The 27,860-nt window shown below is 47.5% G+C and overlaps 2 protein-coding genes across 3 annotated transcripts in view; both read left to right on the top strand.

Moving 5' to 3' along the window:
- Positions 1-6,762: 6,762 nt before the first annotated feature.
- Positions 6,763-8,600, top strand: LOC136967627 (doublesex- and mab-3-related transcription factor A1-like). Its single transcript, XM_067261479.1, has 2 exons — positions 6,763-7,345; positions 7,622-8,600. The coding sequence occupies exons 1-2, from the start codon at positions 6,850-6,852 to the stop codon at positions 8,434-8,436; spliced, it is 1,311 nt and encodes a 436-aa protein (XP_067117580.1). The 5' UTR covers positions 6,763-6,849; the 3' UTR covers positions 8,437-8,600.
- A 1,474-nt stretch (positions 8,601-10,074) lies between these two features.
- Positions 10,075-27,860, top strand: part of LOC136967713 (glucosidase 2 subunit beta-like) — a gene marked incomplete in the record, with an annotated part of 105,043 nt that continues 87,257 nt past the window's right edge. Inside the window, 8 exon segments of one of the 2 annotated variants that reach the window (XM_067261614.1) lie at positions 10,075-10,246; positions 10,610-10,726; positions 11,170-11,265; positions 12,708-12,765; positions 13,840-13,957; positions 16,530-16,659; positions 23,172-23,238; positions 26,911-26,989. In XM_067261614.1, the coding sequence (XP_067117715.1) occupies positions 10,165-10,246; positions 10,610-10,726; positions 11,170-11,265; positions 12,708-12,765; positions 13,840-13,957; positions 16,530-16,659; positions 23,172-23,238; positions 26,911-26,989 (747 nt within the window). 2 annotated transcript variants of the gene reach the window in all.

Raw genomic sequence — 27,860 nt, 5'->3', positions numbered from 1 at the left:
TTTCAGTTATCTGTGTTGGATCTGCATGCAACCAGCATATTGCAGTCCATAGTTCTGAACAGACTGCAGTCTGTATTGTTATCTACTGTCCTGTCTTTGTACCTGGCTTTCTATGAACTTTTGTCCGATCCCCAGTGTCTTTGAACCATATCCAGGATTTGAATTTATGTGATGGTTGTTTCTCTGTATGGTTTGGCACAAACAGACACATCCTTTGATTTATTTTGATGTAACACCAAACTCCTAACACCAAAGTCTGTATATAATGTTAAAGTGTCAAAGTATTGGCCACATTTAAAAAAAAATAATGAAAATAAAATGCCACGTCATTGCAGGTGAGAGTTTTACATTGGACTTAAATGCAGCTGCATACTGGAATATACGATGACCAAAGCGGCCAGACTGCACGTATACCTCACTAGCCTCAATATCAACGAAGGAGTTAATAGGAACAGGAATTTCACTTCATTTGTGGTTAACAGCCAACTTGTGAAAAGTAACCATGGGGGTTCTTTGGTTCTAAGAGCAGAACCTGCATGAGCCCTTCAACTCAATTCAAACACCTCGACTTTTCTGAAGTGGGCATAAACGCTAAAGGTTTCAATATGTTTTTATAGGGCACACGGAGTGGTCAAATTAACGATTTTTCTTGCAACGAGTGAAGCATGACTTGGGTGTCAGTATTCATACATTCCTCAGACTTGTAGGCACCTCCGTTTAACCACACGTCAAGCTGAGTCAAATATTACGAAGAAGGTTATGTATGACAAGCGGGCAACCCGTATGACTACAGTAAAAACAAAACATGTCATTGTTTCCTGACATGTGTACTGTAACAGATTTGTCATGGATCAGTGGATGCCTATTCAGAGTGAACAGTTTTTAACTATGAGTTTACCTGCATTTCCCCATCCTGAAAAGGACAGAGAGAATGGCAGTTGGACAAATGACGGCTGACAGCATCTCTGAAAATGAAAAAATGACAAAGGGAAATAAAAAATAGTCAATTAATCTAGATAAACCTACGTACTGTACTACTACACCTGAACAGTCCGTGAGTCTCCCCCCCCCCCCCCCCCCCCCCCTGGCCCCCATCCGTCATAAAAAAAGTGTAATTCCCCCAGTCGGTTCTAGCCAAGATTGCAGTTTCTCAACAAAGGACGTTGTGTTTGGTCTAATCTCCTTAGCAACTCATGTCTGATCTGTTTGCAAATACAATTCACTATCGGAGACAATGTTTAAACAATTTCAAAGATGTTATTGTCTGTGACTGAAAGAGGAAAGTATTTTCCCATAGCACCCCTGGGGAGATGTACCACACTGATGTGATTGCTCCCTGTCTGTCTGAGCCAATCTGATAGGGCCTCTACCGTCTTGTTTACCCCCCCCCCCCCCCACACACCTCCTCCACACACCAGCACCACCACCCTGGTCTTGTTCTGTCTTCAACGGTCTCCTGCTCTTCTTACATGGTTGTTGCAATCTAGAAATGTTGCTGATCGTGCCAGTGTGGATTGCTATCCCAGCAGTGATAAACTATCACACACCTCACCTTCACTTCATGCCTACGGCTAGCTCTCAATAGCTATGGGCTGCCGAAAATATAATCTCCACCAACTGATACCCATGATACAAACTGCCACGCTTCTGATGTCCTCAACTTCTGTAGATTTATATAATTTTCCAGCAAGTGACATCTTTTCTCGACATTGTGCTCCCAGGCATCTGTCCGAACACTGGGCATGGAGATGAAGTATGAGTCGCCGAATCCTGTGTCCAGAGATGCCCCCTGTCTGTGATGATGGAACCTCCTATCTCTTTTTTATCTTGTAGCAAGGGGCTCTTCTTATCCAGCAGTACACTGACAGAGCTGCAAATCTCTGAGAGAAATCTTTATGGTATTAAAGAAAGAGAGAGACAACAGGCCACATTTTTTGAGCTTTGTTGAATAGACACAATTGCCTAAAAGAGTGTGACATTCAGTAGAGACTTGGATAAAAAATGACGTTTTGCAGAAAACTGTTGAATAAAGATGAGTAACAACTGCTTACAGACTATATTTACCAAGAATGTCTCAAAGACTAAACTGCAACCTTTCCAAAATCTCATGAGAACACAGAAACTGGTATAATTATGTGACAAACGAGCGGGTAGCATTTTACTCAGTAAAGAAGCTGTGGAGCATTTGTTTGCTTATGTAAGAAGTAAGAAGGAAGACATAAATAGACGAATGATTAGGGCATTATGCAAAGTAACAGGCTTGTAACAGGCCCTCCTATTTAACTCTTAACTTCTGAATTTCAACCAGACATTGCTCACGTTTGAGAGTGTTGAAGTGTAAACACAGATGTGAGCTAGTAACCTGTTCAAAAGTGTAATTTTTGGGAGGAAATACAAATGAGACTGATAACTGCCACGAGACATCAACATCGGATCATTGTCGACCTCTGAACCAATCGAGAGGTGTACTTAGTTCTGTTGACGAAGCGCTAAAGGAGATGCCACCCAAGCATTCCGACTGTCACCAGCACGTCCTCCTCCTCGTTAGCGTCCTCTGGAAAGGTCTGTCAACTGTCCCCATTTTGATTAAAACCTACTTAGGAACTTGAGCCGTCCAATCCATCACGGCGGCTTTTGCTCATCTGCCACTAAGTTATGCATTGTAAAGCTGAAAAGCTGTCCTTGTAAGTGTATCGTTAAACAAAGAGACCTCTTGGACAGGCAACAAACAGAGTGAGGCCTGATGGGTGTTTAGTTGGAGCCACTCAGCGCAATACTAACCTGTTTGGACAGCAAAGTTGCCATTCACTGGCACCTGACCAGAACTTCCCTGGGATCCTAATGCTACTCTTCACAAACACACATACACACCTCACACACACATACAGGTAAAGGTAAGCACACACTGTATGCACAAGAGCACATGCACACACACACACACACATACACGTAAAGTTAAGCTCACATGCACAAGAGCAGACACGCACACACATGCACACACACACAAACACAGACACACACACACACACACACACACACACACACACAGAGAGGTAGTCCTTAAGCACAAACAGGACTTGGCTTTCCTTGGTCTGCTATTGTTGGTTGGCACTGAGGCATCTCCAGGCTAAGTAAGGGGCCCTGATAGATGCCTGCCTCCTCCTCAGACCACCAGTAAAGAGGTGTGAGTGAAGGAGAGACAGAGAGAGATAGCGAAAGAGAGGAACAGACAGAATAGGGGAAGAGGAGCTGGATGATGAGATACGAGACTGGGAAAAAGGGTGGAGGGTAAGAGAGATTTATCTGGAGATACAGTCGTTTTTTTTAAACTTTAACAAGCAAATGCTGAGCAAAAGCAATGGCGAAGCACAAAGTTGCTCAATGTTTCCAACCCTTCTCCCATTGTCTTCTTGAGATGACCTTTGCTAGTCCCATCTCTGCACGCCAGCAATTCAAGGTTCATAGCTAATATCCTCGAATCAACTCTCAACCTCCTGTCTGACGCGTCACATCCAGTCTCTCAATGCCAAAGTCAATTGGCAGAAACAAACTTAAGTCAGTCACCCTTGCAGCAAACAGAGACGATCCCATTGTGTCAGCCAAACTTGCTCCACTTAACATGACATGCTGTACACGGCACACCAAACGTACTCTACTTAAGGCGGTGGCCCACATAGACCCCTTGCCTACTGCTAGGGGAACCGTCTCGACGCGCTGTCACCGTCCAGACACGAGTTCCTCCCCGTCCACAGGGGAGAGCGAATATTGCCGAAGCTCACTTGTCACGCGTGCCACTCACTCGCACGGTGGCAGAGCCCCGCGGCCCTGCACGCCAGCCTGTGAGGCCATTTAGCCTGTCAGCTGGAGAAAGTGGACGCTACGGCGTGGCACTTGAATGACAAGGGGAGTCCAAGGGGGGAAGCTGATGAGAGAGCAGGCACTCAAAGGCTGCAGACGTTGCCGTTGCCTGTTAACAAGGCAATATGGCCGCCGCCCGTTGAGCGGCGTATCCGGACAACTTGTGAGCGCTCTGTGTTGTTGGCATTGAAATGTGTTTTTTTTTTTTTTTTTGTGAACAGCTGTTCAGTCTCCATTGGATTGCAATGCATTGCACATTGCTGAAGTCATATTCTAGAGTCGGTATAATGTTCATTTTGTGGAACTGTCTCGAATTTGGTTCGGTATATGTTTGGTGCAGCTTTTGTATTAAAAAAACATAACAAAAAAACATACACAAAAAAAAACCTGTGCACTCTTTTCACGCTCCGTCCCACCCTCATCTCTCTCTCTTTCCTCGATCCATCTCCTCCCTCCATCCACCCATCCCTCGCTCCCGCTCCATCGCTGGGGGACACGATCAGGTTTCCTACAGCGAAAAGATGTGAGATTAGAGGCCACCTCGTCCAATAAAGTGCCTCTCAGATAAGACCCTGGTTTGGCCGGTTGAGTGCTAGTACATTTGCTGGTCTGCAAGGGTGACAATGGAGACACTGCCTGCTATGGGCAGCAGTTAGCACCCCTACCCCTCAAAGTCCCATCTCGATATCCTGCCTCAAATGTATTTCAGAACGGGGGGGAGCATAGTAGTATGCTCTGTGTGTCTTCCATTATTGTGTCTTTCACCCTCAGTAGGATTTCACATATACAGGATTTCGCATAAGCTTTTTGTTGAATAAACTTTTTTCCCTCCAAGGCCTACCAGTGGCTGATACCCATCTAGCATAACGGGTAAACGCATCTAGACAAACACACAGGCCAAGCCAGCCCGCTGCTCACAGCTACCCCCCATGCATGCGAGGGATCCACCTGGTGCGTTTAAACAAAAGGCCCAGGCGATAGCGGCTTAATGCACCTAGATAAGCCCACCGGCCGCAGATGCTGAATTCCCCTTCACAATGGATGAAATGATAACGGAATATATCTGCATGCACATACACAAGCACACACAGCTGCACGCACACAAACACACACACGCACGCATGCACGCACAGCTTGGCTTCGACGTCCCTCCCGTCCTGACCATGCTGGGGGATCTCGATACCGCTCCCCCCAAGGCCCCCCGCCCCCCCTCCTCCCACACACACGCATACACGCTCTCACTTGTTAATTGTACCAGGGACGATTTGGATAACGCGTTCGTTGCGGCATAAATGTGTGTCTTGATTTAGCATATGTGTGTGTGGGGGTGCACGCAGGAGGTGTCCTGGCAGAGTGGTAGGTATGCACCTGATAAGGCCTGTCATCGAGGGACTGATGCAGAGGGCGTCCATGCGAAGGAGAGATGCAGATGGAGACAAAGGGATGAGGGGATGGATGGAGAGCTGCTGGGGGAGACCTCTCACGTCTCCTTGTGAAGGATTGTGACAAGAAACTCCATGTGATTCTATTTGCGGTTAGATCGTTTGGAACGTTCTACAACTAACACATTATAAAATGCGCGCCACTCCAACCAAAAGTTGTCAATAGAGACATGAGAAAGAGGACACTTGTGCTAATGAAACAGAAAGAATGTGGAATTTCCAATTTGCATTAATAACTACAGGCTCATCTCTACATCCAGCTGAGTGCAGATTACCTTGGGGCATCAGTAGGCACAGTCTTAACCTATAAGGAATTAAACTGCTTGTATCCATACAGTCCCTGTTCAAACCTTGTGTATTTCAACAACACACCAGAGGTTGGCCGAGGGGGGAATCTACCACCACTTATGCCCTATACGCCTCATGCCCTTAACCTATATCAGTGTTTAAACCGATACCAAATTTCGTAATCATCTGTGCACGCTTGACGCAGTAAAATTACCTCTGTCCCTTTCTCTGTTATACACACAAGCAAAGAAAAAAAAAGAGTAAATTATAAACACAGCATAGTACAAATATAACTGTCACTTTAACCTGACACTGGAGGAGGTTCAGGCATTGTTTACCCTTGTGGCTTAGGAATGGGTTGCCCTGGGTGACTGTACGCTTGAATGTTTCCTATTATGCCTGATTGTTTTCATGTAATAACCAGGTTAGCAAGCTGCTGACTGCAACCTGATCTGGTACGGGGTGAGAGAATTGACTGAAACATGTGACAAGCTGTGATTATTGTGTTTGTTCACAGATGGGCCATTGTTACGGTAATCAACAGAATAACCAAACTCAGGTAGCTAATTACATGTTTCCTTGTGGCTCTGTGGGAGCATTGTGTTGAATACTTTATCTCAATGAATACTAGAATGCTCCAGGCCGACTAAACAACCTGACGAAAGTAGCACCATGACTTTTATTTTGTAAAGCAAGACCTATTTGTAAATTGTGATGCACTGGATTACTTTTTGATCTTTGTAGACTATTACCACACACTTCTGAAGTGGAACAACTAATATTATTTTTATTATTCGATAATCCTATGGCCTTAAAATAAAGTGTGTTATGGGCCCAAATCACATATTAGCCTAGATGTCTATTTATCTACAATTTGCATCCATCATTCACCAATTCAAAAACTAATGCAAGAGGAAAAGAAAACACGTCGTACTATATAGTGTTTGGATATGTATACATATCCAGGCTTATATTGTACTGTCTATCCTTTCATTAGCTCTTGCCAGCACAAAAAATACCCATACCAGTCACCGCATTCAACCTATTCACCTACGCGCGTATTCATAGGCTTGTAGTAGGTTGAACAGAAAAGGGGAGTGACCACGGTGTATTATATCATGTCAAATCACCTGAAAGTGGAGTACTTTTAAGCGCACGAGTTTTGAGTGGAAGCCCCACTTGTGAGAAAGCAGGAACTGAACGAACACTGATTACTTGAACTCTGGACCTTCTGGAGAACTTGTTTACATCTCGCAGAGCGATGGACGGTAGCATCAGACCGCTCGGTCTGGCCGGTCAAACTTCTTCACCTCTCTCGATCGGAGGCTTGCAGATGCCCGCTTCCCTCCTTCGCCCCCCGCCTCTCTTCCTTCGGGCCGCGGCTGCAGCAGTTTGTAATCCCTCACTGGAGAGAAGTTACCCCAGAACGCCGAAATGTGCACGGTGTAGGAACCACGGCGTAGTGTCCGCTCTAAAAGGGCATAAGCGCTTCTGTCGTTGGAGAGATTGTGCGTGCGCCAAGTGCACGCTAATTGCGGAGAGGCAACGAGTGATGGCGGCGCAGGTGGCACTCCGTAGGCAACAGGCTCAAGAGGAGAGCGAGGCCCGTGAGCTCCAGTTTATGTACAACGGCTCAGGGACAGGAGAGAGCGGAATGACCGTGGCATCATCATCTCAAGGAGTAGGACAACCTGGAAATACAAATAACGAACCGAGAACAAGTTTTAATGTCTTTGGAGCTAATAACCCGAAGGACGGTGAGTTGTCCATGTCTGAGTTTCATCACATTAGGCAATTTTATTCAAAATGTAATTTTTTGTAAATACCCTGTAGCTGGCATTTAAAGGTAATACATTTAGTCAAAGTTCATTGACATAGACTATCTCTCCGGTAACAAGATAACACTATAATTACATGTTTTACAGCAATCTTTTTAGATCGGCATTTTACAAAGAGTAGACTAAAGAAGTAACAATATAGTCAAAAGATCAATGACTTTTCTAATGTTCTATTCATTTTTATCTATTTTTCAGATGAAAAAATGCTCAAATATAACTTATACAGTGGATTCATGGGTCGATCCATCTTTCCGCCTCATCTCGCAACACTACCTTCTCCAACGGACAATAACGAGACCTCGACAAGCCAGGAGAAACACCGTGCCTTCGATAAAGAAAGTGGGAGCCAATCTCCTGTCTTCGACCAGCGATCCGACCACACAGAAAGCCCACGGTCGCTATCATCTTCGGATATCGAATCGGGAAGTGAGTCGGAGAGGGCCAAGGAATATCCTTCTCTAGAGCTTGGTGCAAGCGGCTGCGCGTCAAAGGACCCCACCGACGTCATGACCAAGATATTTCCCCATCACAAGCGGGAATCTCTGGAGTCGGTGTTGAAAACTTGCAAAGGTGACATTGTGAAGGCAATTGAACTGGTACTGAGCTTCAAAGATAATAATTACAACTCAGATAGCGTAGGAGTGTCTTTCTCCATTCACTCAAACGCATCGAGGCCGAATATTGGGCTTCCAATGGGAGTTCTGGGCGCCATGGGTAACAAGTCTGCATTTTCCCCGCTCCAAACGCCAACATCTTCTGGGGGCGACACCCTGTACGGGCTCAACCCTCGCTTCGGTATCAGTCCTTTGCGTTTGGCCTACTCCTCCACAGGTGCTGCCATACCCAGTTTCATGTCACCGTACGTGACCTCCGGACTGATGCCAGGTTTTCCACTGCGCCCGCCGTTGGACTACTCTTTCCCGGGGATGATGCGAGATCTCTCCTACTTACAGACCAAAGACTCTCTGTGCCATTCTGGTATTTACTCACGTTTAAACAATGACAAATAAAAGGTGCATGGAAACTCGGCAAAAGACCAATTTGCGTTAACAGAAACATATTCCCTCATGAACTTTCATTGCCTCACCGTCTTTTTTCGATCTGAACATGATTTGAAATGTGGTGTAAAACGTTTAACTCTAGTTCTAACCTCGTACTTGATGTTTTTTTTTGTCCTTGAGCGTTTGTTTAAAATGTATAATAAAAACGTATATTTTCTAAAGTTTGTGACAAATAAAGAATTTCAAATGAATATGTTTGTTGAAGTCCTGAAGACCACCACCCATATGTTCTCCTGCAGTGGGCCTACTAGGTAACACAGTTAATGACATTAGTTGTAGGCCTATTAATACAATCTGACCAGTCCTTAAGTCTATAAATGATAGGGCAGTTTTCTATTACCCAACATTGCATTATATACAACTAAGGCCTACAACATTAAATTACAATATTTAAGATAGGCCTTCATATCTGCATATAGACTATAAACACACACACACACACACACACACACACACACTATTTGTTTAAACAGTAGCAGTGTCTACTCCCATCTCCCCTAACTTCAAAATTGTCCAAATTATTGACTGATCTTTTAGTTTACATTAACATGTACTTGCCATATACATTTATTAACTTCCCATGTTTAACCAGGGATAGTTCAAAGCTTTTTGATAGCAGGTGTAACATATTTGCACTCCAGAAGCAAGCTCCTCTCAATAACTACATTATGCAATATTCAAAGACCTCAGGAGTCTCAGTTCCGTGATATGTTTTCATAGCATTTATGAAATGTGGTCTAAAGTGCTTGAGTATTTACACTCAACCGATCACTATCTATCTTCTGCCCTCTTTATTGAAAAGTAAGAAAGAGAAAAATGAAAGGAATATATCTGCTTCAATAATGATATGGGTCACACACAGGTCTGTTTGACGAAGCCATTTCACAGATTGTTTTAATCCTCCAGATTCAGCATTTAGGACTACAGTCATGCAGGGAAACATTTTCTTATAGGAATTATATTTCTAAGCCTATTTTCTCAAAAACGGCTCCAGACTATGAAATACTTTATCAATGTAAGCACACATATCGTCAACTACCATCTGATTCTGACAATGTTTTCGTCAGGTAGACCTGTCTCCTATATTTGTAAAAACAAAATCTTGCACAATTTCCAGAAACATCTTGAAGGATATTTTAACAACATCTGGGGTTAATATGTAAGATTTTGAAATATCTTGTAATACATGCACACGCTGTTTCTAACAAATCAAGTCAGCAGCTACAGAATGTTCTCTCAGAGCTGTCAAGAACAGCACAGGTAAGTCATCAGGCTCTTAAGGTTTACTCGTTAAATTCCAACAGGCTATATGATTTATTGTATGAAGTGCCGAAACCATGGGGCAGTCTAGATCTTGAATTTGATATGACCTAAATGCAATTATTTAAGACTTGGCTTGAAGGTTTTTTTTCTCTCTCATAGATTCAATTACAACGCATGAATTTATAAAATGTCAAGTTGGTTATCTGAATCCAGGTAGCCACGTCGGTCGTATTGTAATTTGTAGGACCAGAGCGCGCTGGACGTCAACAGAACCATGCAGGCGTCACGTGACTATAATACAGGAAGCACCGACGCTGACAACTCGGGATGCTGAACTAATATTTGAGTGCGAAGAGCATTCAGCTGTTTTATATTTGGCCAGAACAGTAATGTTGGCATAACTAGACCTCTGACATGCATTGCCATATTATAATTGCTGTGATTCTATGGTCTGTTGGTATAGAGTCGCGGAAATTGAGAGGAATTTCTCTGTCGTGTAAGTGTCCCATCCCGAACTCATCCCATCCAGTGTAGCATGTTGCCGTTGCTATTAGTAAACAAACCACTGACTGACAGCATACCGTTTCTTTTGTATTAGTTGGCTGTATGTAATAACAATTACAATTGCAGATTTTCATATAAGATATATAAATAAACTATCTACGCTTAATGCTTATTTTTGATGTTTAGCGGTAAAATGTTGGTATAGCTCAACCGACTAGCCTTCATACATGACTGTATCAGTGTTAACATAGGCTACTTGTCACATGAATTGACAGCCTAGATGCATACAAAGAGCAAATGCGTTCATGCAATATACAACATCTACTTGACTTTTACATACATTTTGTGTGTACAGATAAAAGATTCTACAGAGAAAGAAAGTCCTTCCTGTGTATTGATGGGTCCAAAATGATTCCCTTTGAGCAAGTGAATGATGACTACTGTGACTGTGCCGATGGCTCAGACGAACCAGGTACAGATATATGAAGTGAACCACTATAGCCATTGTGTACTTATTTTGGATGTATATTGTAATTTATGAAACTGGCATATGATGTAGCTTGATGTGTATTTTATTACCAGGCATTACTCAAAGCTTGTAGAAGAATCATTGCAAACTGTACCCTGGACAAATACCAGTACTTTCTAAGAGGAAGAAAACCTCTGCCCTCTGTATTATTAATGGAATGACACTGCCACCTCTAGAGTATGCATGGAAGTGCATTAATACCTAGGCCTACATGTAAAGCTACACAATGATCAGGATAATGTCGAGATTTCAGAACAGGAAAGGCCAGGGCATATATGTTCATAGGTTATATAAATCACGGGGCAGAGCTGACGGTGTCTATTTCAAATCACGGTTCAGTGAATATGCTCTGATGTACAGCATCTCTAACCATGTGACCCCCGCAGGCACATCCGCCTGTCCTAACGGCCGATTCCACTGCGCCAACCTGGGCTTCCGCCCTCACTATATCCCCTCATCGCGCGTCAATGATGGCATTTGCGGTAAGGTCTGCATTTTGACCATGCTATCGCTCATACTTTCAGGTACCTACATTCGATTTGAAAGGCAGTGGCTACCACAGAAGACCACAGAGAATATCTCCAACCACTGCCCATAGATGTACCATGGGTGGCAGACCTACAGCATTATTGTACAGCTGCCCGTTGCAGTTTTCCTAATGAATGGAATCAGCCAGTGACATCACTGCTGCTGAATGTAGTGAGTGCGGCTCCCGATGTACCACGAGTACTTCTGGAGCGATGCCCCACTGGTAGGTTTTGCACTGTGTACGAACAAACACATTTAGAACGCTGTCGGAAGATTGACAGGTTGGAAGTTGTTACGCCCGCTGTCACATCCTTGTGTAGTGGAAAACAAACAGAGAAATAAAGAGATCAACAGAGGGAAACAGGTCTCCCCTCCCTCTCCCCCTCCTACCCGTTTGCCATCAGCTTTTCCCCTGCATCTAAATGTCACCCCCCCTTGCTCTCTCCATTCCCTGTATATGCCCGCCTTACTCAATCCCTTAATTAGATCATTTTCGTCCCCCCCCCCCCATATCACCCCCTTCCATCCCATGTCTGAGAACTCCCGGCTTTGGAGAAAACGTAACGTTTCCCCCTTATCAACGCCCCCTCCCCGTCACCGGGCTCCCTGACGGCTTTTGATGACGCTAGGCGGCAAGCGGCGGAGAGATAGCGAGGCGAGACTGAAAGGGGAGGAGGGTGGGGGGGTGGGGGGGGGGGGCGGGGGGGTAGAGAGGGGAGCGGAAGGGTGCGTTTGATGGCTTTTCCGTCCCCCCCCTCTCTGACTCTTTTCTCTGTCCTCTCCCTCTCCCCCTCCTCCTCTTGTGTTCTCGCCCGCGACTGCCTTGAACAGAGCCACTTAGAGCTTGAAGTCACACTGCTTTCCTTTTTTTCCCCCTTCTTATTCTTCTTCTCTCGCGGCTTTGGGAGAGCTTTTACCGTGCTCGGGCACCAGAGCTCTGATGCGCTATAGCCACTGCTCGGCAATAGGGGTTCTGGGTAATTGAGGAGTTTCACACTGTGACCATTCTCTCTGCCTGGTCCCAGCGACTTCCAAACTGAAACCAGATCTAAGTACTCATGTTACCACTTGCCAGGCGCCGCTAGGCATTCTGGGGGCAATACTCTCAAGTAGAGGATTGAAGGAGTGGGATTCTTGATATTTGAAATAGCTTACTCCTTGATGCAACATGCGTGCTTGATCGATGAACTGTTAGCATGTTCTTATTGGTTTCCCAACCACCATGTTTCCCGTCAGTCTCTTCCTTTTAAACATATATGAAAGTGAAAAGTAAGTACACACTCGGGCCCGAGAGATACCAAGACAATCAGGCCATGAGCGTGTGTCGCGTGGTGTGTTGTTGACTTGGCTGACAATGTGTGTGATTCATCTGTCTCTCTCCTGTTCCTTCTGGCAGACTGCTGTGATGCTTCCGATGAGTATAACAGTCACACACGCTGCCAGAACTCCTGCAGGTTAGTTGGCCGGGATTGCATCCACAGTCACACAGAGTTGGTCATAGATCTCAAGTTGGAGACTGGTTTGGTCGGACCAACAGGGATTCATGTGGGAGGTGGAAGCATGACCAGCAGAGAATTTGTTTGAAAGGAATGAAATGAGCGTCCCTAAATGCTGACCTTTGTTTAAATGGGCATTTAGTCTGTAGATTTGATATCAACAAAGTCATTTTCCGACGACCCTTTACTGACATGCATGTTGTTTTAGGACTGGTTTATGAAAGGAAGGAGGCCATGTTGTAGTGACGTATCCCACCACCAGGGGGCATGATTTCACTTTGATAGAAGCCGTCAAGCTGTATTTCCATGACTTCTTTAGTAAGCCAACTCCTACATAATGTCAATACATTAGGGTTGTGCCTTTAAGAGTTGAGCGTTGATATGGAGATTCTGCTGCGCCACATCATTACACATTCTCATTTACATTCTTATGTTACTTACAGTGGAATTGCTACATTGTGAAATTGAACTTAAACGGCTCATTAGGTCTTTGTTGAAAATAGCACTAGAAGCTTTAAAGTTAAATAGAGACATTACAAATGCCATTTCAGAAAATACTTTTTTTTGGTCTGGAATACGTGTTTTAACCCAGTCCAAACGGTCATTGAAGGCACAATGTTTACAGTTTGTTACCCAATTGGCATACTTCCTTCATTGGGACTGATTACATTAGTGTAACAACACGATTTTTACCTTAAGCACCACTTACATAAGGTTGCGCCCTTTGTATACAGAAGCCTAATACCTCAAAATCCCAAACAAACAAACATTACAAATCATAACAACCTCAAAAAAGCCTGCCCCTTTAGTATCCCTGACAACAACCAAAAATGACTCAGAAAAAAAGGTTCTCTCTCAGCCAAACGATTCTTCCTCAACTTATTTACCCACCGATGTTGACCCACTTTGGATTTCAAAGTGCACTGTGGGCCCTCCAGGATAGAAGCGTGCCATCTCCAGGAGCCAAGGAGGTACTCGAGCCAGCGGTGCCTTCCGGTCTCTGGGCTGTAGTGATGGCCTGCTCTCTTCCAGGAATCTGGGACGGAGGGAGCGAGCGGAGGTGGAGGGTCAGATGAGGACTCTGGACGAGGGACTCCGGCTCAAGCAGCAGCACATCGAGGAGGGGGTTTCGCTGTGGAGGGAGAAGCAGGTAACGGCAGCTGTGGCGTGCTAGCTGAAGCTAGCGTGCTAGCTGAAGGCCAAGGCCTTCCAGCTAAGACTTAGCTGGCATTTAGCTAGCACTCCATCGCTAGAGGTAGGCTACAGTACCTTATGCTACTGATGAAGCAAGAGTACTGTTCGTCTCCTCACTAATGGAGTGACTAAGTTAAGCAGAGTTGAGGGTTTAAAAAGTATTTCGCAATCAGCCGATTGGAGAGAGACTTTCCACAACCCTCTCGACGTAAAAATGACCAGTTCAGACACAACGGTACTAGCAAAGTCTCTCTGAGGCATGAAGGTCAGAGGACGGTGTTTATATCGAGAACAAAAAAGATAACACACAGCCAATAGGTGTTTGTTATTATAGGCTGGTGGATACATCATCATAGAACTGTGACTTTCCTCAGAACACAGTAGGTTACCGTAGGAACACAGGAATGGATACTAAGACAGAATATATGAACAGATGATGAGGCTGATTGTAATCAATAGAAGCACATAAGGAACTCCATTTCTTCCACACTACCCAGGGAGATTCCGTTACAGCTTAATGCCCCTCGCCCTTTGTGTCTCAACCCACAGGTCCACCGAAAAACGCTGACTCGGACACATTGCTCGCGAATGTGGCCATGTTCTAACTACCCTTACAGTATTTATCTGTCTACAACAGCGTTTTAACTCCATGTTCAAACTTTACTGTGGGAATTGTTACTCCATTTTTGTCAACTGGAGGTCGTCAACTTCCTCGTCGTTTTAATTGTGTTGTTTAAAACGTGTTACTTCGCAGTCACACACTATTCATATAGTTGTGGTGAACGAGCTGTTTTGACAACCGACAACCGCTGCAGTTGAATGTCACTCTCAAGCACATGGTCAGTATGATAGACTACCTGCCAGCAAGCAAATGCATACACACAAAAAATGCACCAATGCACACACACACGCCCACCTGCCCCCCCACCCCCCCACACACACACACACACCTACACACACACACCTACACACACACACACACGTGTGCACACGCTTGCTCGAGCACACAGACTCCTCTGATTGCTTGATGATAAGTCTATACTTTGTGCACTCGGTGCATTTTCTGTCGGATATTTCTGTTCCAGTGTTCATTTCTCAGGGAAGGTGATTGACAGGTCCAGGCTGAGGGCGTGCATAGCCCCCGTGACACCCCCCCCATCCCCCTGCACCCGCTCATCTTCTGTTCTGGTTGTGTCTCCATTGATATGGCGGGGGAAGGGGGGGGGTTAGTCTCTGGAACACAATGACTCAAAGCGAACCGCCCAAAGGGGTCAAAGGTCAGAAGAAAGCAGCACTGACGGAGACACAGAGCTAAATGTAGCCACTTGGAATTGCGTTGGTGGTTTTTGTTTGCAAGTTTTAAGTCCCCTGTGGAACAGAGTCCGGAGCTGTTGGTTGTTACAAACTGTTGGATCAGTACTGCAGATATCAACTGAAAGCATGCTAGCACTAGCATTAGCACCATTTGTGTTCATTGGGGCATGGTATTAGCGTTTGAGCGCAAACTACCTGAGTACAGTAGATTAACAGGTTTGGCTGCACGGTTTACGTTTGTTTGGCAGCACTGTGCTTTGGAGCATTAGCGTAGTAGCTTTGCTTTTTGGTACACAGTATACAATATTGGAATGCGGTTCTGTCGACACTAACTTGATAGTATGTTTCAGAGGCACTTTTCTCTCATTCAGCTAAGTACTGAGGGCCAGGTATGCTCTTGCACACTCAAAATGGAGTCCATAAATCACTGGAGCAGCTGAGTGTGGATAAGAAGGCAACATGCCCCAGAAAGTTAGTCATCCCCATCCAAACTTCAGCTAGAATCCATCACTGCATTATGAGCAACTCAAGAGAGGAGATTGGAAAGTAATATTGACACACACACACACACACACACACACACACATACACACACTCACACACACACACACACACACAGGCTTGCTGCTTTTTTTTCTTAATTGGACTATTACAGAGAGTGATGATAATCTATGCTTTGCTGTCATTTGGTGTCATTTTTGGGGCAGCAGTAATGCTGGCAGACGCAGGTGATTTAAAGAGTCCCTTTGTGTAGTCTCCTCGTGTCCTATACAGGGACAGCAGCTGGTCTGTGTGAAAACAGACAGAGGGAGACTTGAAAAGGAGCCTCCGTCCCTGATATTTCTCATGAAATCATTTCCGACGCTCCACTTTTGAAGTTCGGGTTCGCCACGAGTCGCCGTCGTTTTGTTTTTCTCTTTGTCGGCGGCGTAACACAATCAACCAGCCACTGTTACACAACCCCATCAGGCCGTCTTTGCCGTCGCTACACAACCCCGCTCTGAGCCGCCGCGGAGGCGGACGTCGCAGCGTGCCATTTTCGGCAATCCGCGGGGTGGTCGTGTGCCGTCAGATGTTCCTATTTAATTGCAGAGCCGTGCTTAGCTTGGAGGTGGCACAGGGGGAGGGAGGAGGAGGAGGAGGAGGAGGAGGGGGGGGGTGACAGGAAGTGACACTATCAGCCTTGACGGCCTTGTGTTCCCCCCCCCCCCCAGGCCCAGCTCCGAGACCTGCAGCGTCTGTCTGAGGACCTGCAGACCAAAGTGGAGGAGCACAGGAGGAGCAGAGGAGAGGTGGAGAGGCTCGCCCAACAGGAAACGAGGGCACCGGAAGCGGAGGATAACGGTGAGTGACAGAGGACTCGGGGGTGGGGTGGGGGGGGGGGTTGGTTTGCACGCGGGTGTGTAATTGGCTTTCCTGAATTCCGAGCGGCGACTCCATCTGAGAACGGCGGACGGGGGGGGGACGGGGGGGGCTTTTGACGGAGCGTCGAAAGGGTTCGTTTCATCTTTCACTTTTAGGACCGCGGTTACGGCGTGGCCGAGGTCGAGGTTTGACATATAGAGAGGTGACTGTTTTAGTTAGAGATGCCCCCGGGGGGTTAAAGGTCACCGTTACAGTCAGCTAGGAGCACTGGGGGGAGTAGCAAGGTTGAGCTCCATTTCATTCCCATGCAGCCACGTAGGATGGAGGTGAATTGACCCCGGCGACCCTGCGGGCCAGTGGTCACGATGACAAATGGGCCGGTCACTGATGAAACCCACGGGTGGGGGGGGGGGGGGTTCAAACATGAAGACATGAGGGAGAAAATGAACCAGAGAGTGCTCAGCGACTGAATATTCCGGCGACGAGAAAGACCCTCCTTTTTACGTTCAACCCTGAGGGACAACTTGCTTATGACTCACTCAAAATTCGCTTATCGTGCCCCGCACATTCATTATTACTACACTTCTACCACTGTTGCGCTGCTGGGAGACTTGATGAGACTGGATTGGAAGAGGAGGACACTCACAATTTACACTACGGGTCCGTTAGGACTTTTGATCCATTATGTTCAGGGGGTGGGGGTGGGGGGGGGGGGGGTGGGGGGGCAAACAAAGGTTTGGATATTTATATTGGATCCGAATGGGGCTCTGTTTGGTTTGCATAATTAATCAATGTGACTCAGACTCCAATGTGGTAAGGGAGAACGACTCGGGAGTAAAGGAGAGAGCCCTAAACAAATTTGTCACTCACTTTGTCGAACGTTGCCATTGTCTAATGTAGCCCTAGTCCTGTTCCACCCTCCCTCCAGCATCTTAGTCCTAATGGAGACATAATTGGAATGTGTCAGCTATTTTCTCACGATTCCAATGTTGTGCCTCAGTGTTGTGTTTGCCGACGAAACTGACAGTGTTTTTTGTTGTTGTTTTTGCTTTCAATAAAAAGCTAAAACTACGCAGCCAATAAACAAAGAAATGTTACCCCCCCCCCACACACACACACACACACCCTCCCTCCTCATAAATCCTCACCGAACCATCCATCTTCCTTCTAAATTTACATCTGTCCTTCTCTGCGTCCTAACCGATCCAGATTGATTTGCTGTCTGGTTGCCGATCTCGCCCCCCAGTAAAAAGTTTTTGATTGGAGGAAAGGTCACTTGACTTTGACGCCGCCGCTGAGCAGCCATCCATCACGCTCCTGCCGTGCCAGCTGACCTTTCCTGGGCTCCTTTTAATGACACGTTAATGACACGCGTGTGGGCGTAACCCGGCAACATGTTCCAGGGTACACGCTCTCCCTTTCCATTACAGCTCATCTTCGGGGCGTTGCAACCATCAATTTTCATTTCCGCGCCCATGCTTGGGCGCCGCCGATGCTACGTCCGTCGTCCATCCATCACAGCTTTGTTTTGCGTCTCTAACGACTGTTTGTGTGTTCGGGAGTGTGTGAGAGAGTCAGTGTGTGTGCGCGCGCGTCGGTAAACGGGCAGTTTTGAGGGAATTGTGTCTGCGTGTGTTCAGAAGGTAGACTGAGGTTGTTTTGGCCCAAGGGCCAGCCAGCCCGCGACATGTGACATTACACGTTGATTAATACCAGACTCAAGCGGAATAAGCATCGTTAATCTGCCAGCACCATAAATCAACAACACTTTATGGATCCCCCATGGGCCTCCTCTCTTATTGTGTGGTGTTGCTCGCTGATAAGGCTGTTCCATACCCTTTGATTTCATTCCCAGAATTAAAATGCTGCCTTTGAACGAGCGAAAAATCATGGAAATATAAATTCCACTTTTTTACCTTGATTGAATATTTGATGTGATCTCGCTAATGCATCGACCCGGAGCTCACTGTTTACGAAAATGTATTTATTTCCTGTCGCTGCCTACTCCAAGATTTTGCTGCTCGCTGGCATAACGTATGCAATACTTATGCTCATGCGTCTGGAAATGCTCTCGTTGTCAGAGAAAGTCGTCGCTTGCATGAGTAGATACCATGTTTTTACCAAGACTTTGTACTGTATACAAACAGATGATGTTTGTATGTTGTCACGGTCGCACGCAAATCTGTATGGTTCTTTTTATGTTCACTCTGCATCATTAGACGGTGGTTCGAGTGACTCTTGCGATGTGTGTGTGCGTGTAGGATGTGTGTGTGTGTGTGTGTAGTATGTGTGTGTGTTTCCGTATGTGTACATACACACCGTATATATTTAGACATGGAGCCTTACAGCAAGCTTTATGGAATGATACCGCCTTACAGTGGCATTCACATGTACTGTACTGTGAGGTTGAGCTCAGTTCACTAACAAGACAGAACAGAAGTGCATGGCATGCGTCATGCACCTCATCCTCATGCCTTAGACACGCTAGGCGCATGACCTCACCGCCTCCCTCTCCCGTAAACATACTGCGGTCTCACTTTGTGTTCCACGAGGACGCCACAATGCATGGTTAGGCCTACGACCAGTTCTACCCTAGCTGGTATTACAACACTGTGTTCCGACCACCAGCCGACGCACTGAATCCAGCTACGTTAGGGGCAAGACACACTTGTAATTGGGACTGATTGATGAGTGGACGTAGGGAATCATAATTGATCATGTTAGCATCGCTCGTCTCCTGACACGGGCCCTAGCTCACCTGCCCTTTGGAATTGAACGTTTAGTTGAACGTCCATATCAGCCCCAAAACGCAAAACAGAAGAATCGCACACAGTTAGAAGGCATTACGGCTCATGCGCTGCCTGTTGGTCGCTCTATCAAGACTCGCCCTTTAGCGAGCCAAAATGGAGTCTTCTCTTTTGATTACCCTTGCCATTGATCAATCCTGTCTCGGGGGGGCTTCATACAGTGTTATTGAGCATCGTAAAGGAGATACACTATTGGTGCCCTCTGAGGAAATAACACAACAACATTGTGTTTAAGGGGCCAGTGCTTTTGGGAATTGATTGTAAAGGAAGAACAGGAAAATGGAGACGTAACAGTATTTGAGAGTTGTAGGACCGGGGAATCGGAGTGGTGGACTGCCACGGTTTAAGATGAGGCCCTGTACTGAAATACGATGCAACAGCAAAGATGGAGTTGTTCTATTACAGACGTAAGTATTCCATTGACTTGAGAGTGCTCTCCGCCACGTGTTGCGGGGGAAAAGAAGGCGGCGAAATGCAGTTGATGGAACACCAGACACACACAGCACGGCACAGTACCGTCTCTAATCAAAGACAGACCTCATATGAACCCAGCCTTTTCGATCCGTCACGGTCAAAATGGACAGAGCGGGTCCTTAGAAAGCGCTCCCGAGCCCCGGGTGCTTACGGCGTGCGCGCGGGGCGGACCCCGACGCCCGCGTCGCAAGCCAGGCAAGTGTTGCCCGCTAAAGCAGATTCGACGGGAGGTCGTAACTCCATTACCATCCCTGAGATCATCTGGCACAAAAGCAAACGCCGCACATTGTTTTGACGGAGCGAGAGGACGGCATTAGCCACTCGGTCGTCTCGCGTTGATTCGTCAGCCGTCCGACGGGCTCCTCGCGCTCATTCACCGTGCTGTCAGAAGGCCCGTTGGTCTGGCAAAGCATGCTGGGAGAAGGGGAAGTAAATCCGTACTGAATAACAAAGCCTCGTTCCCATTAGTGGCACTGATTACCCGAGCATGTTTTGAAGAGCCGTCTCAAATGCCAAACCATCATAAGCTTTGGGTTCACACAGAGGTTTCTTCAACCCCCTAATGACATGCTTGTCTTTTTTTCCCCATACATGAACCATACCCCCCCCCCCCCCCCCCTAAACCTACCAAGATGGTAATGGTATATCCCGATTCGAAGTTACATGAGGGCTGCAGTTCAACCAGAGTTCTTGTGGGTTTCCTCGAGTTCAGACGTAATCTAGTGGTTGACCTGGTTTTGTTCCTTTACCATGTCTCTAACCCACTCCTAACTCCCCTGTTTTTCTAATGGCGGATTAGCCTGTTCCTGAACTGTTCAATGATTTAACACGATCGCCTAGTGTCAGTTAGGTGAGCTAAAATACATGCGATGAATGATGCATGTGAGGAATATGTTAATATCGGCTGGTCCTCGTGTAAGATTTGGAAGATATCTCACATTCCGGTTCTCTCTGTCTTTGGCTCTGTATTGTATTATCCAGATTCATTCAGTGTGTCCAATTCGGGCCTAATGTCATCACAAGGATACATATTATATTGATGGTAAACATTAAGATAGTGAACAAGCTCATGGTTGAGCTCTCTCCTTGACTCCTGTTTACACAATGTCCCAGAAAAGATCCTATTTATCTTTTATACTTTAAGTACCCGCATAGATATGTGCGCTAGGTAGCATAATAGGCTAATATTTACAAATACAGTATGTTGCTTTGTATCATTGAGACTACTGTTTTAGTCGGATGGAAAACGCCTTTGAGGGAAAGTACCACAGGAAGTGTCGCCCCTGGGTCATTCCTTAGGAGCTGTTAAATTTCTTCTTTTGAAAGAACAGTGGTGTGGTTGTCTAGGCTTTGTTAGAACCCTACCACAACGCATAGAAATCGTTTCCATCGAGAAAAAAAAAAAAAGAGACAGTGCTCCCTGCTAATGCCGTGCGCCTCATGTGAATCCTCGCCGGATCGACCTGGTTACAAAAGAGGCGTCTGTGCCGTGTGTGTGGAGTGTGTCGGAGGTATGGATTCGGGGGCTCCTTCTTTTGTGTTCCGTTCCTCTCCTTTCTTCGCGCCTCACTCATTTTACGAGCTTCTCTCTGTGAGCTATCACTACGGTAACGCTTGCCGGATGAGTGATGGTGTCCATTAGTAAACATAGCGAGCTGTGTGTGCCGTCTGGCGGGAGAGCCAGGTGCCTTCGACCTTGCCTTTCTCTCCGTCTCTCATTTTTTGCTTTGTATATTTCTCCCCCCCCCCCCCCACTATCTATGTCTCTCTCCCTTTCCCTCTCTCATTATATTTGCTGTCTGTTTGGAGAGCTAGTGTCTCCAGTTCCCTCCCCCCCCCCTCCCCCCTTCTCACTCCCCCCACTCCCCTCTCTCGACTCATTCTCTCCCCTCGCCCCTCTCTGCCTTCTCGTTCTCTCGCCGGGGCAATCGTTCTCCTCCGCTGTCTGTCTCGGGCGGCCGCGGCTCTGCGGCTGAAGGGAGGGACGAGGACGTCTCCTGCCAGACGAGCGCAGGAAGGATGGAGAGAAGCGAGAGAGTGCAGACGGGTGGAGAATGTCAAGCAGCGGGGCGGGGATAGCGCACAGCTCGAGCAGAAGGGGAGAAGGCCATTGAGATGACAGACGCGGCGTATTCCTTTGGCGGAAGCACATCGCCACGTCGGGTGTACTACGCCCCAGTTGGAGCGGTGATACGCGATGGGTGCACTCGGGTTAAATGTTTCGACGGCGCTGGGTTAAATACGCGCCACCTGAGTGTTTGTCAAATGAAGAAATTCGGCTCTTAGTCGCGTTTCTGAACGCTATTGAACCAACCCCGGCTTGACTGCATGGAATAAATTGTGTTTCAGACCTCAGTACTTTAGGGGGTATCTAGACGCAAGGATTTTCACATGTACACACACACACACAGCCGGCGTACTGTAAACTGAAAAAAAATGCAAATTTCACAATTAGCTTTTCCGTAATTACCCAAATCATGTACAGAAAGGTAATTGCGGCGGATGTGTAATTAGCATTATGTAAAGTGCTTCTTTCTCCATCTTAGGGCCAATCAGCTTGGCCCTTTCGACTCCCAGCTCGGGCTGACGAGGAGGGAGATGTTTAGTCACGAACAGAGGAGAACTTCCTCTCTCTCGCTCCACTGAATGCCACCAGGAGGGGAAAAAAAGACAAGAAATCTGTGGGGGTGTGGGAGGGAGGTGGGGGTTGTATGGTTATGGGGTGGGAGTGGGGGCACACACGCACACACACACGTCTGTGAATAGGAGTAGTGAACAGAGAGGGGGGGGGAAATCACTTCATCATACCAGCGTCGAGCACAAAGCTCCCTGATTGCATTCTAGATCCCGACACGGCTTTTGTACAGTGGAACCAAATGTTCTCTCACAGCACGACTGACTCATCGCCCGATTGGCCGACCGTCGTCAGCCACTCAGTCCTCCCCGCCCAGCACTTCTCGGTCCACCTCTCTGCCCCTGCGGCCGCATCCCAACGCGCCTCTCCGCCGCGCGGGGGAAACGCGGTGTTGTCGGGGGTTGATATTCTGTGAAATGCCATTGAAATTCCACCCATTCGTAACCATTTCTGATGTCGGGAATTGTCGTTTTCGACGTGTTTTGTTTGCTTTTGCCACGTCCCGTTCTCCTATTTGGAGTCGTTCAGTCGTATAAGTGATCTGTCAAGTAAATGGTTCTTTGTGTCTCCTTAAGGTGTCAGAAGTCAGAACAGGACGGCAATCGGCATTTCCCACACGTTGGACGGCAATAACGAGAACAGGTGAGGACACTTGAATCATTCCCCCGACACGTGACACCTCAAAGGCTCCCCATTCCGAATCCCAAAGATGAATCTATCATTCCCAGCGACACAAAGACGGCAAAGATTTCAAAGACAGAGGGAATGATGTTCATGCCAATCAGGATTACTGGAGAACAGTTCTGATCGGTGCGAGACCATACAAAGTCAAAGCAGCCATTTTAAATCCCACTTTCAAATACTTTCGAGGTGCTCAAAGTCATTCCAGCTAAACTAAACATTGGGACCAGAAGTTTCTCAACCTCATCCCTCCGTGTCTACCTTGATATACAGTATAGATACTGTATACATATACACTGTATACCTACCTGAAAATGATTGATACCTTCTCTCACAATCTCTCCGAAAGATAAATGGCCGACCCACAAGGGCCTCGCTCGTGTCGCTGTGCAGATCCTCCCACTCTTTTCCTTCCACAACTCGTTTTCTCTGAGCGTCATTTGTCTTGGAGAGCCGCCCCTCCCTCCCTCCTCCCCGCCCCCGCCTCACCCCGGAACTACCCCGCCTCGAATCGTTTGTTCTCCCCCGGCATCAGAAAAGCAATTCGTCGCCTTGTTTGCGTTGCATAATCTCCCCGTCGCCGAAAGCCCCGACAGCAGCCCCTGTTGTCACGGGTGAGCCCCGCGAGACGCCCAACTTGCTGCCGTGAGCAGTGTTTAACCTCAGCCGGGGCTTTATAGGGAACGGCAGCCGTTTTGCTTTTCCAGTGAGATATTTAAATTTCCTCTTGGCTTGCAGAAAAGCAAACAGGGATCTCCATTGAGCCCTATATGCACCCCCACCACCCCCCTACCGCCCCACCACCACCAGCATATCTTCCTCTCTCCTACCCATCTGCCCCCCCACCTTCTCCTGAAAGGAATCAATACTGCTCAAGCTAACTGGGCATATTCTCCCGGAGAGGGATAGGGGACCGGGATTGTAAAGCGGAGGCGCTATAATACATATGGCTGTGTCCGGGAGGAAGTGCTGGCACAAGCGCTTTCCCACCCCGCCGCTAGCGCCTCCTAATGCATTCCCAGAGCATTATTAGGGCGCCATTATTCAGCCCGCCGGGCCGCTCGCTCGGTCATCCCCCCCCCCCCCCACCCCCTCTCGCCCCCCCCACCCCCCCCCCACCCACCCACCTCCATCGCAGACCGCGTCCGTCCCGGCTTAAACAAATACATGACGCAGCTGAAATATCTGCTAGTGTCGCGCGTTTTTGATGCTGCCCGACGCTTTCGGTCCATCCGTCATAAGGCTCCGGGGGCACGGTTAGCTAGCTCATGGCATGTCTGCCGTTCTGACGTTTATTTACATAAGATGACAGGCGAGAATGTGTACGCCTCGCGACAGTGTAAGCCGTGTCACCGTAAAGATGCGAAGTTGTGGGCCTTAAATTGCATTATTCTCTGATGCTCTGACGGAAAATGAGATTAACTTGCACACTGTGGGTTCCTATCTCGTGAAAAGACCTCTTTTTTATGTCCCTAATGACAGTCTATGAATCACTGCACTATTCTTAATCCATTTGATAGGAATTGCTAATTATCTTAATGCTAATTCAGCGATAATTGCACTCCCATTAATAAACTAATCTCATTTGTGTTGTCTATTTAGCCCATTATCATTAATAATTGCTCATATTTTCTTAAGAACTTTGATTCCCCTCTGAAATAAATATTTGAAGACAAAGGAAAGCTCATGCTGATTATCATGATAATTACTTCCCCCCCTCCCTTTCCACGAAAAAATCTCCCTTCAAGAAGGAACCCTTCTATCTAGGATTTGAGGGAACCCACACACTCGCCTTGAAAAAGGTTCGTCCCCAAACGGCCGTCTTCGAGAAAGACTTCTCCCCTCCGTCACTCTTGTGCCACGGGGCCATAATGGGCGGATGAGGAAGCGCTGTCTAAACGCTGTCGGCTGGCGGATCCGACTCTCCTGGGTGGCTATCTGCTTCTCTGTGTTATCGTGCCCAGAGCCCTCCTAAGCGCCACACACAAACTGCTCTTCTGTGCCAACTGGCTGGCAGTTGGCAGCCCAGTGTAGGATTAACTGGTACCAGTAGTGCTGGTTATAAATAGAGCGTACCAACTGCTCTAGGAAATGAACCATGATGGAGCCTCCCCAAGGCCCTGTAACAGGTTGTGGTTTTGATCCCCCCCCCCTCTCTCTCTCTCTCTCCCTCTCTCTCTCTCTCTCTCTCTCTCTCTCTCTCTCTCTCTCTCTCTCTCTCTCTCTCTCTCTTTACCTCCCTGTCGCTGTCACGGCGGCGTGTGTGTGCGTGTGCGCGGGCGCGCGCACGTCTGTCCCCAGCGCTGCTTCTGCGCGGCGTCCGGTATCGGAGCCCACCTGCGTGTGGCGCTCGTGAATATGGACGCGCAGGTCGTACAGTAGCCTACGTGCGGCCGTGGCCACACCTGTTCCTGCGGGGCGTGAGCGCGTGCGTGCGTGTGCGTGCGTCCACACGCCGTTTGCTCTGATTGAACATAGCCTCCTCTAGCCCCCCCCCCCCCTCCGGGCTCTTTCTCTCAGTGCTCGATTGCTGGATCCGCCGGCACCATGCCCCTCCACGCTGGCCGCTGGAGAAAAATGGAGCCTTGAACAGTGCAGTTACCCACCCATTGATTTTCTATGGCGGCGTTTGCAGTTCTCGCCGCGCTAAAGGAGTGTCAATGTTTGCCTCCCCCATCCATTTTTGATGGGTTCCCAGGATTGATCCTGCCCATGCAGTCATTACCTCGGCGGTATTATCTTGGATGAACCACCCTTTAAAACCAACCTCCAGCAGAGAGGAATAACTGATAGAGGGTGTTCTTCACCTACCTTGGTTCTAGTGTGTGTGTGTGCGTGTGTGTGTGTGTGTGTGTGTGTGTGTTGATAAGAGAATGGCAGGGGCATGATAGACAGTCTGAACCAGATGGAAAATAGAATGTTTGTGGAAGACTTCACCATTAAAGAGTCAAAGTCCTACTCTATCCGTTTTGCGACCATGAGAGTCCGTCCGAATACTGGAGACCACAGAACAAGATGGAGGCTTTCTGCTTTGTTTGCCCGAAAGCTGCATTTTGCCTTTCAACCTCACGACTTGCCTTCACATTGGAGAGACATGCAACCTTTTAGGTATAGCTTTCTCTCTCGTTCGTCCAATGGCCATAACCTCTCAGAGGAAGACCATATCATTGTAGCTTGATCAAAGGTGAGAGAGAAAGAGACAGAGAGAAACAGAGAGAGGCAGGGAGAGAGAGAGAGAAAGAGAATTGGCCCAGCTCCACGGTTAAGGAGAGCAGTGCTGCACTTCAGCTCAGACACCCACCTGCCTCTCTTCAAGAGGACACATTCTATTGAGAAAATGCATCTCTACTTTAACAGGGGTATCTTCAGATCTTAGGGGATGTCATTTGAATGCGGACCTATACACGACGGCATCCACTCTTCTTCCCCGCATATCCGGCCTTTCTTCCTGAAGGAACGAAAGCATTTCGCAGCCCTCCTTTTTCCTCTCCCTCAGTTTCTCTCTCTCTCTCTCTCTCTCTCTCTCTCTCTCTCTGTCTCTCTCTCTCTCTCTCCCCTCTCTGTCGGCTTCTCTTACTTACTGTGGGACCGATATTAACGTTGTTAACCATCTGTGTCTTTTCAATGCCACAGCATCGCCGTGGACGAGGTCCAAGCCGAGCTGGCGCTCGCCCAGGGCGAGGCGCGGGGCGTTTCTGAAGACGAAGCCGTGGTAAGTTCCCCCCGTGTTGAAACACCTGCCACTCCTCTCTCCGGACTTCCTTTGGAGCCAGAGACCCACTTTCGAAACTGTTTTGTAGATTGGCATTTTTTTTTTTCCTTTATGTTGTATTTGTATGCGTTTTTTTTCTTTTCTTTTTTTTTTATCAACGCGGCCTCGCTCAACTCCACGTTGGCATCCGCACAGAGACGCATCCACACCGGGATCACGCGCGATCTCTCTCCTCAGAACGGAGAACACTGAAGTACCGAGCTTCCCCTTCAAACGTATTATTTCCCCACAGCCGCTCGTCGCTCACTTCCAGCCTTCCTCTCTCAGTTTTTCTTGGCCCTCGCATCACCCCCCCCCCCCCCCCCCCCCTCCGCCCCCCACCACCACCACCCCGGCGCGATTCTACTGTCAACCTCTCCATTGCTAGTCGACAAGCGCTCGCACCACAGGGTCCCGTCCGCGCTCATTTAAATTCAGAGCTGGACCGGAGGCCCCCGTTTCCAACAATGATTTTCCTTCAAGCCGTGATGTGTGAGAACGCGGCTGCCTGTTCCACTTTACACCGTGAGCTCCCCTCCCTTTCTCCACCAGCAGATATCAAAGTACACGGCTGTAAACAAAATGGCTGGAGCTCTCTTCCCCTCGGTCCCACCCCTCCAGGCCCACTCAACTAGAAATGCTAATCGGTATGCGTGGGCACAGCCAAAGAGGTCTGCTTCTTCCTCAAGAGTGGGCAAAGTTCAGACTTGGCAAGTAAATTGACACATACTCACTCACAAAGAGCCAGAACCTCAAGGTTCTACAAAATTCACCAGTCATACACCATCAGGATCAAATAGGTGTATAGCAAAAGCTTTATGAAGGATGGCTT

Source organism: Osmerus mordax, chromosome 23 (assembly GCF_038355195.1).
Source record: "Osmerus mordax isolate fOsmMor3 chromosome 23, fOsmMor3.pri, whole genome shotgun sequence".
Taxonomy (NCBI): Eukaryota; Metazoa; Chordata; class Actinopteri; order Osmeriformes; family Osmeridae; genus Osmerus; species Osmerus mordax.
The sequence above is the reverse complement of the archived record's forward strand: the minus strand, read 5'-3'. Positions and strand labels throughout refer to the sequence as shown.

Coding starts and splice junctions, on each gene's coding strand:
- LOC136967627 (XM_067261479.1), top strand. CDS start 6,850: ATGGACGGTAGCATCAGACCGCTCGGTCTGGCCGGTCAAACTTCTTCA. Junction 7,346..7,621: donor AGCTAATAACCCGAAGGACG/GTGAGTTGTCCA, acceptor TCTATTTTTCAG/ATGAAAAAATGCTCAAATAT.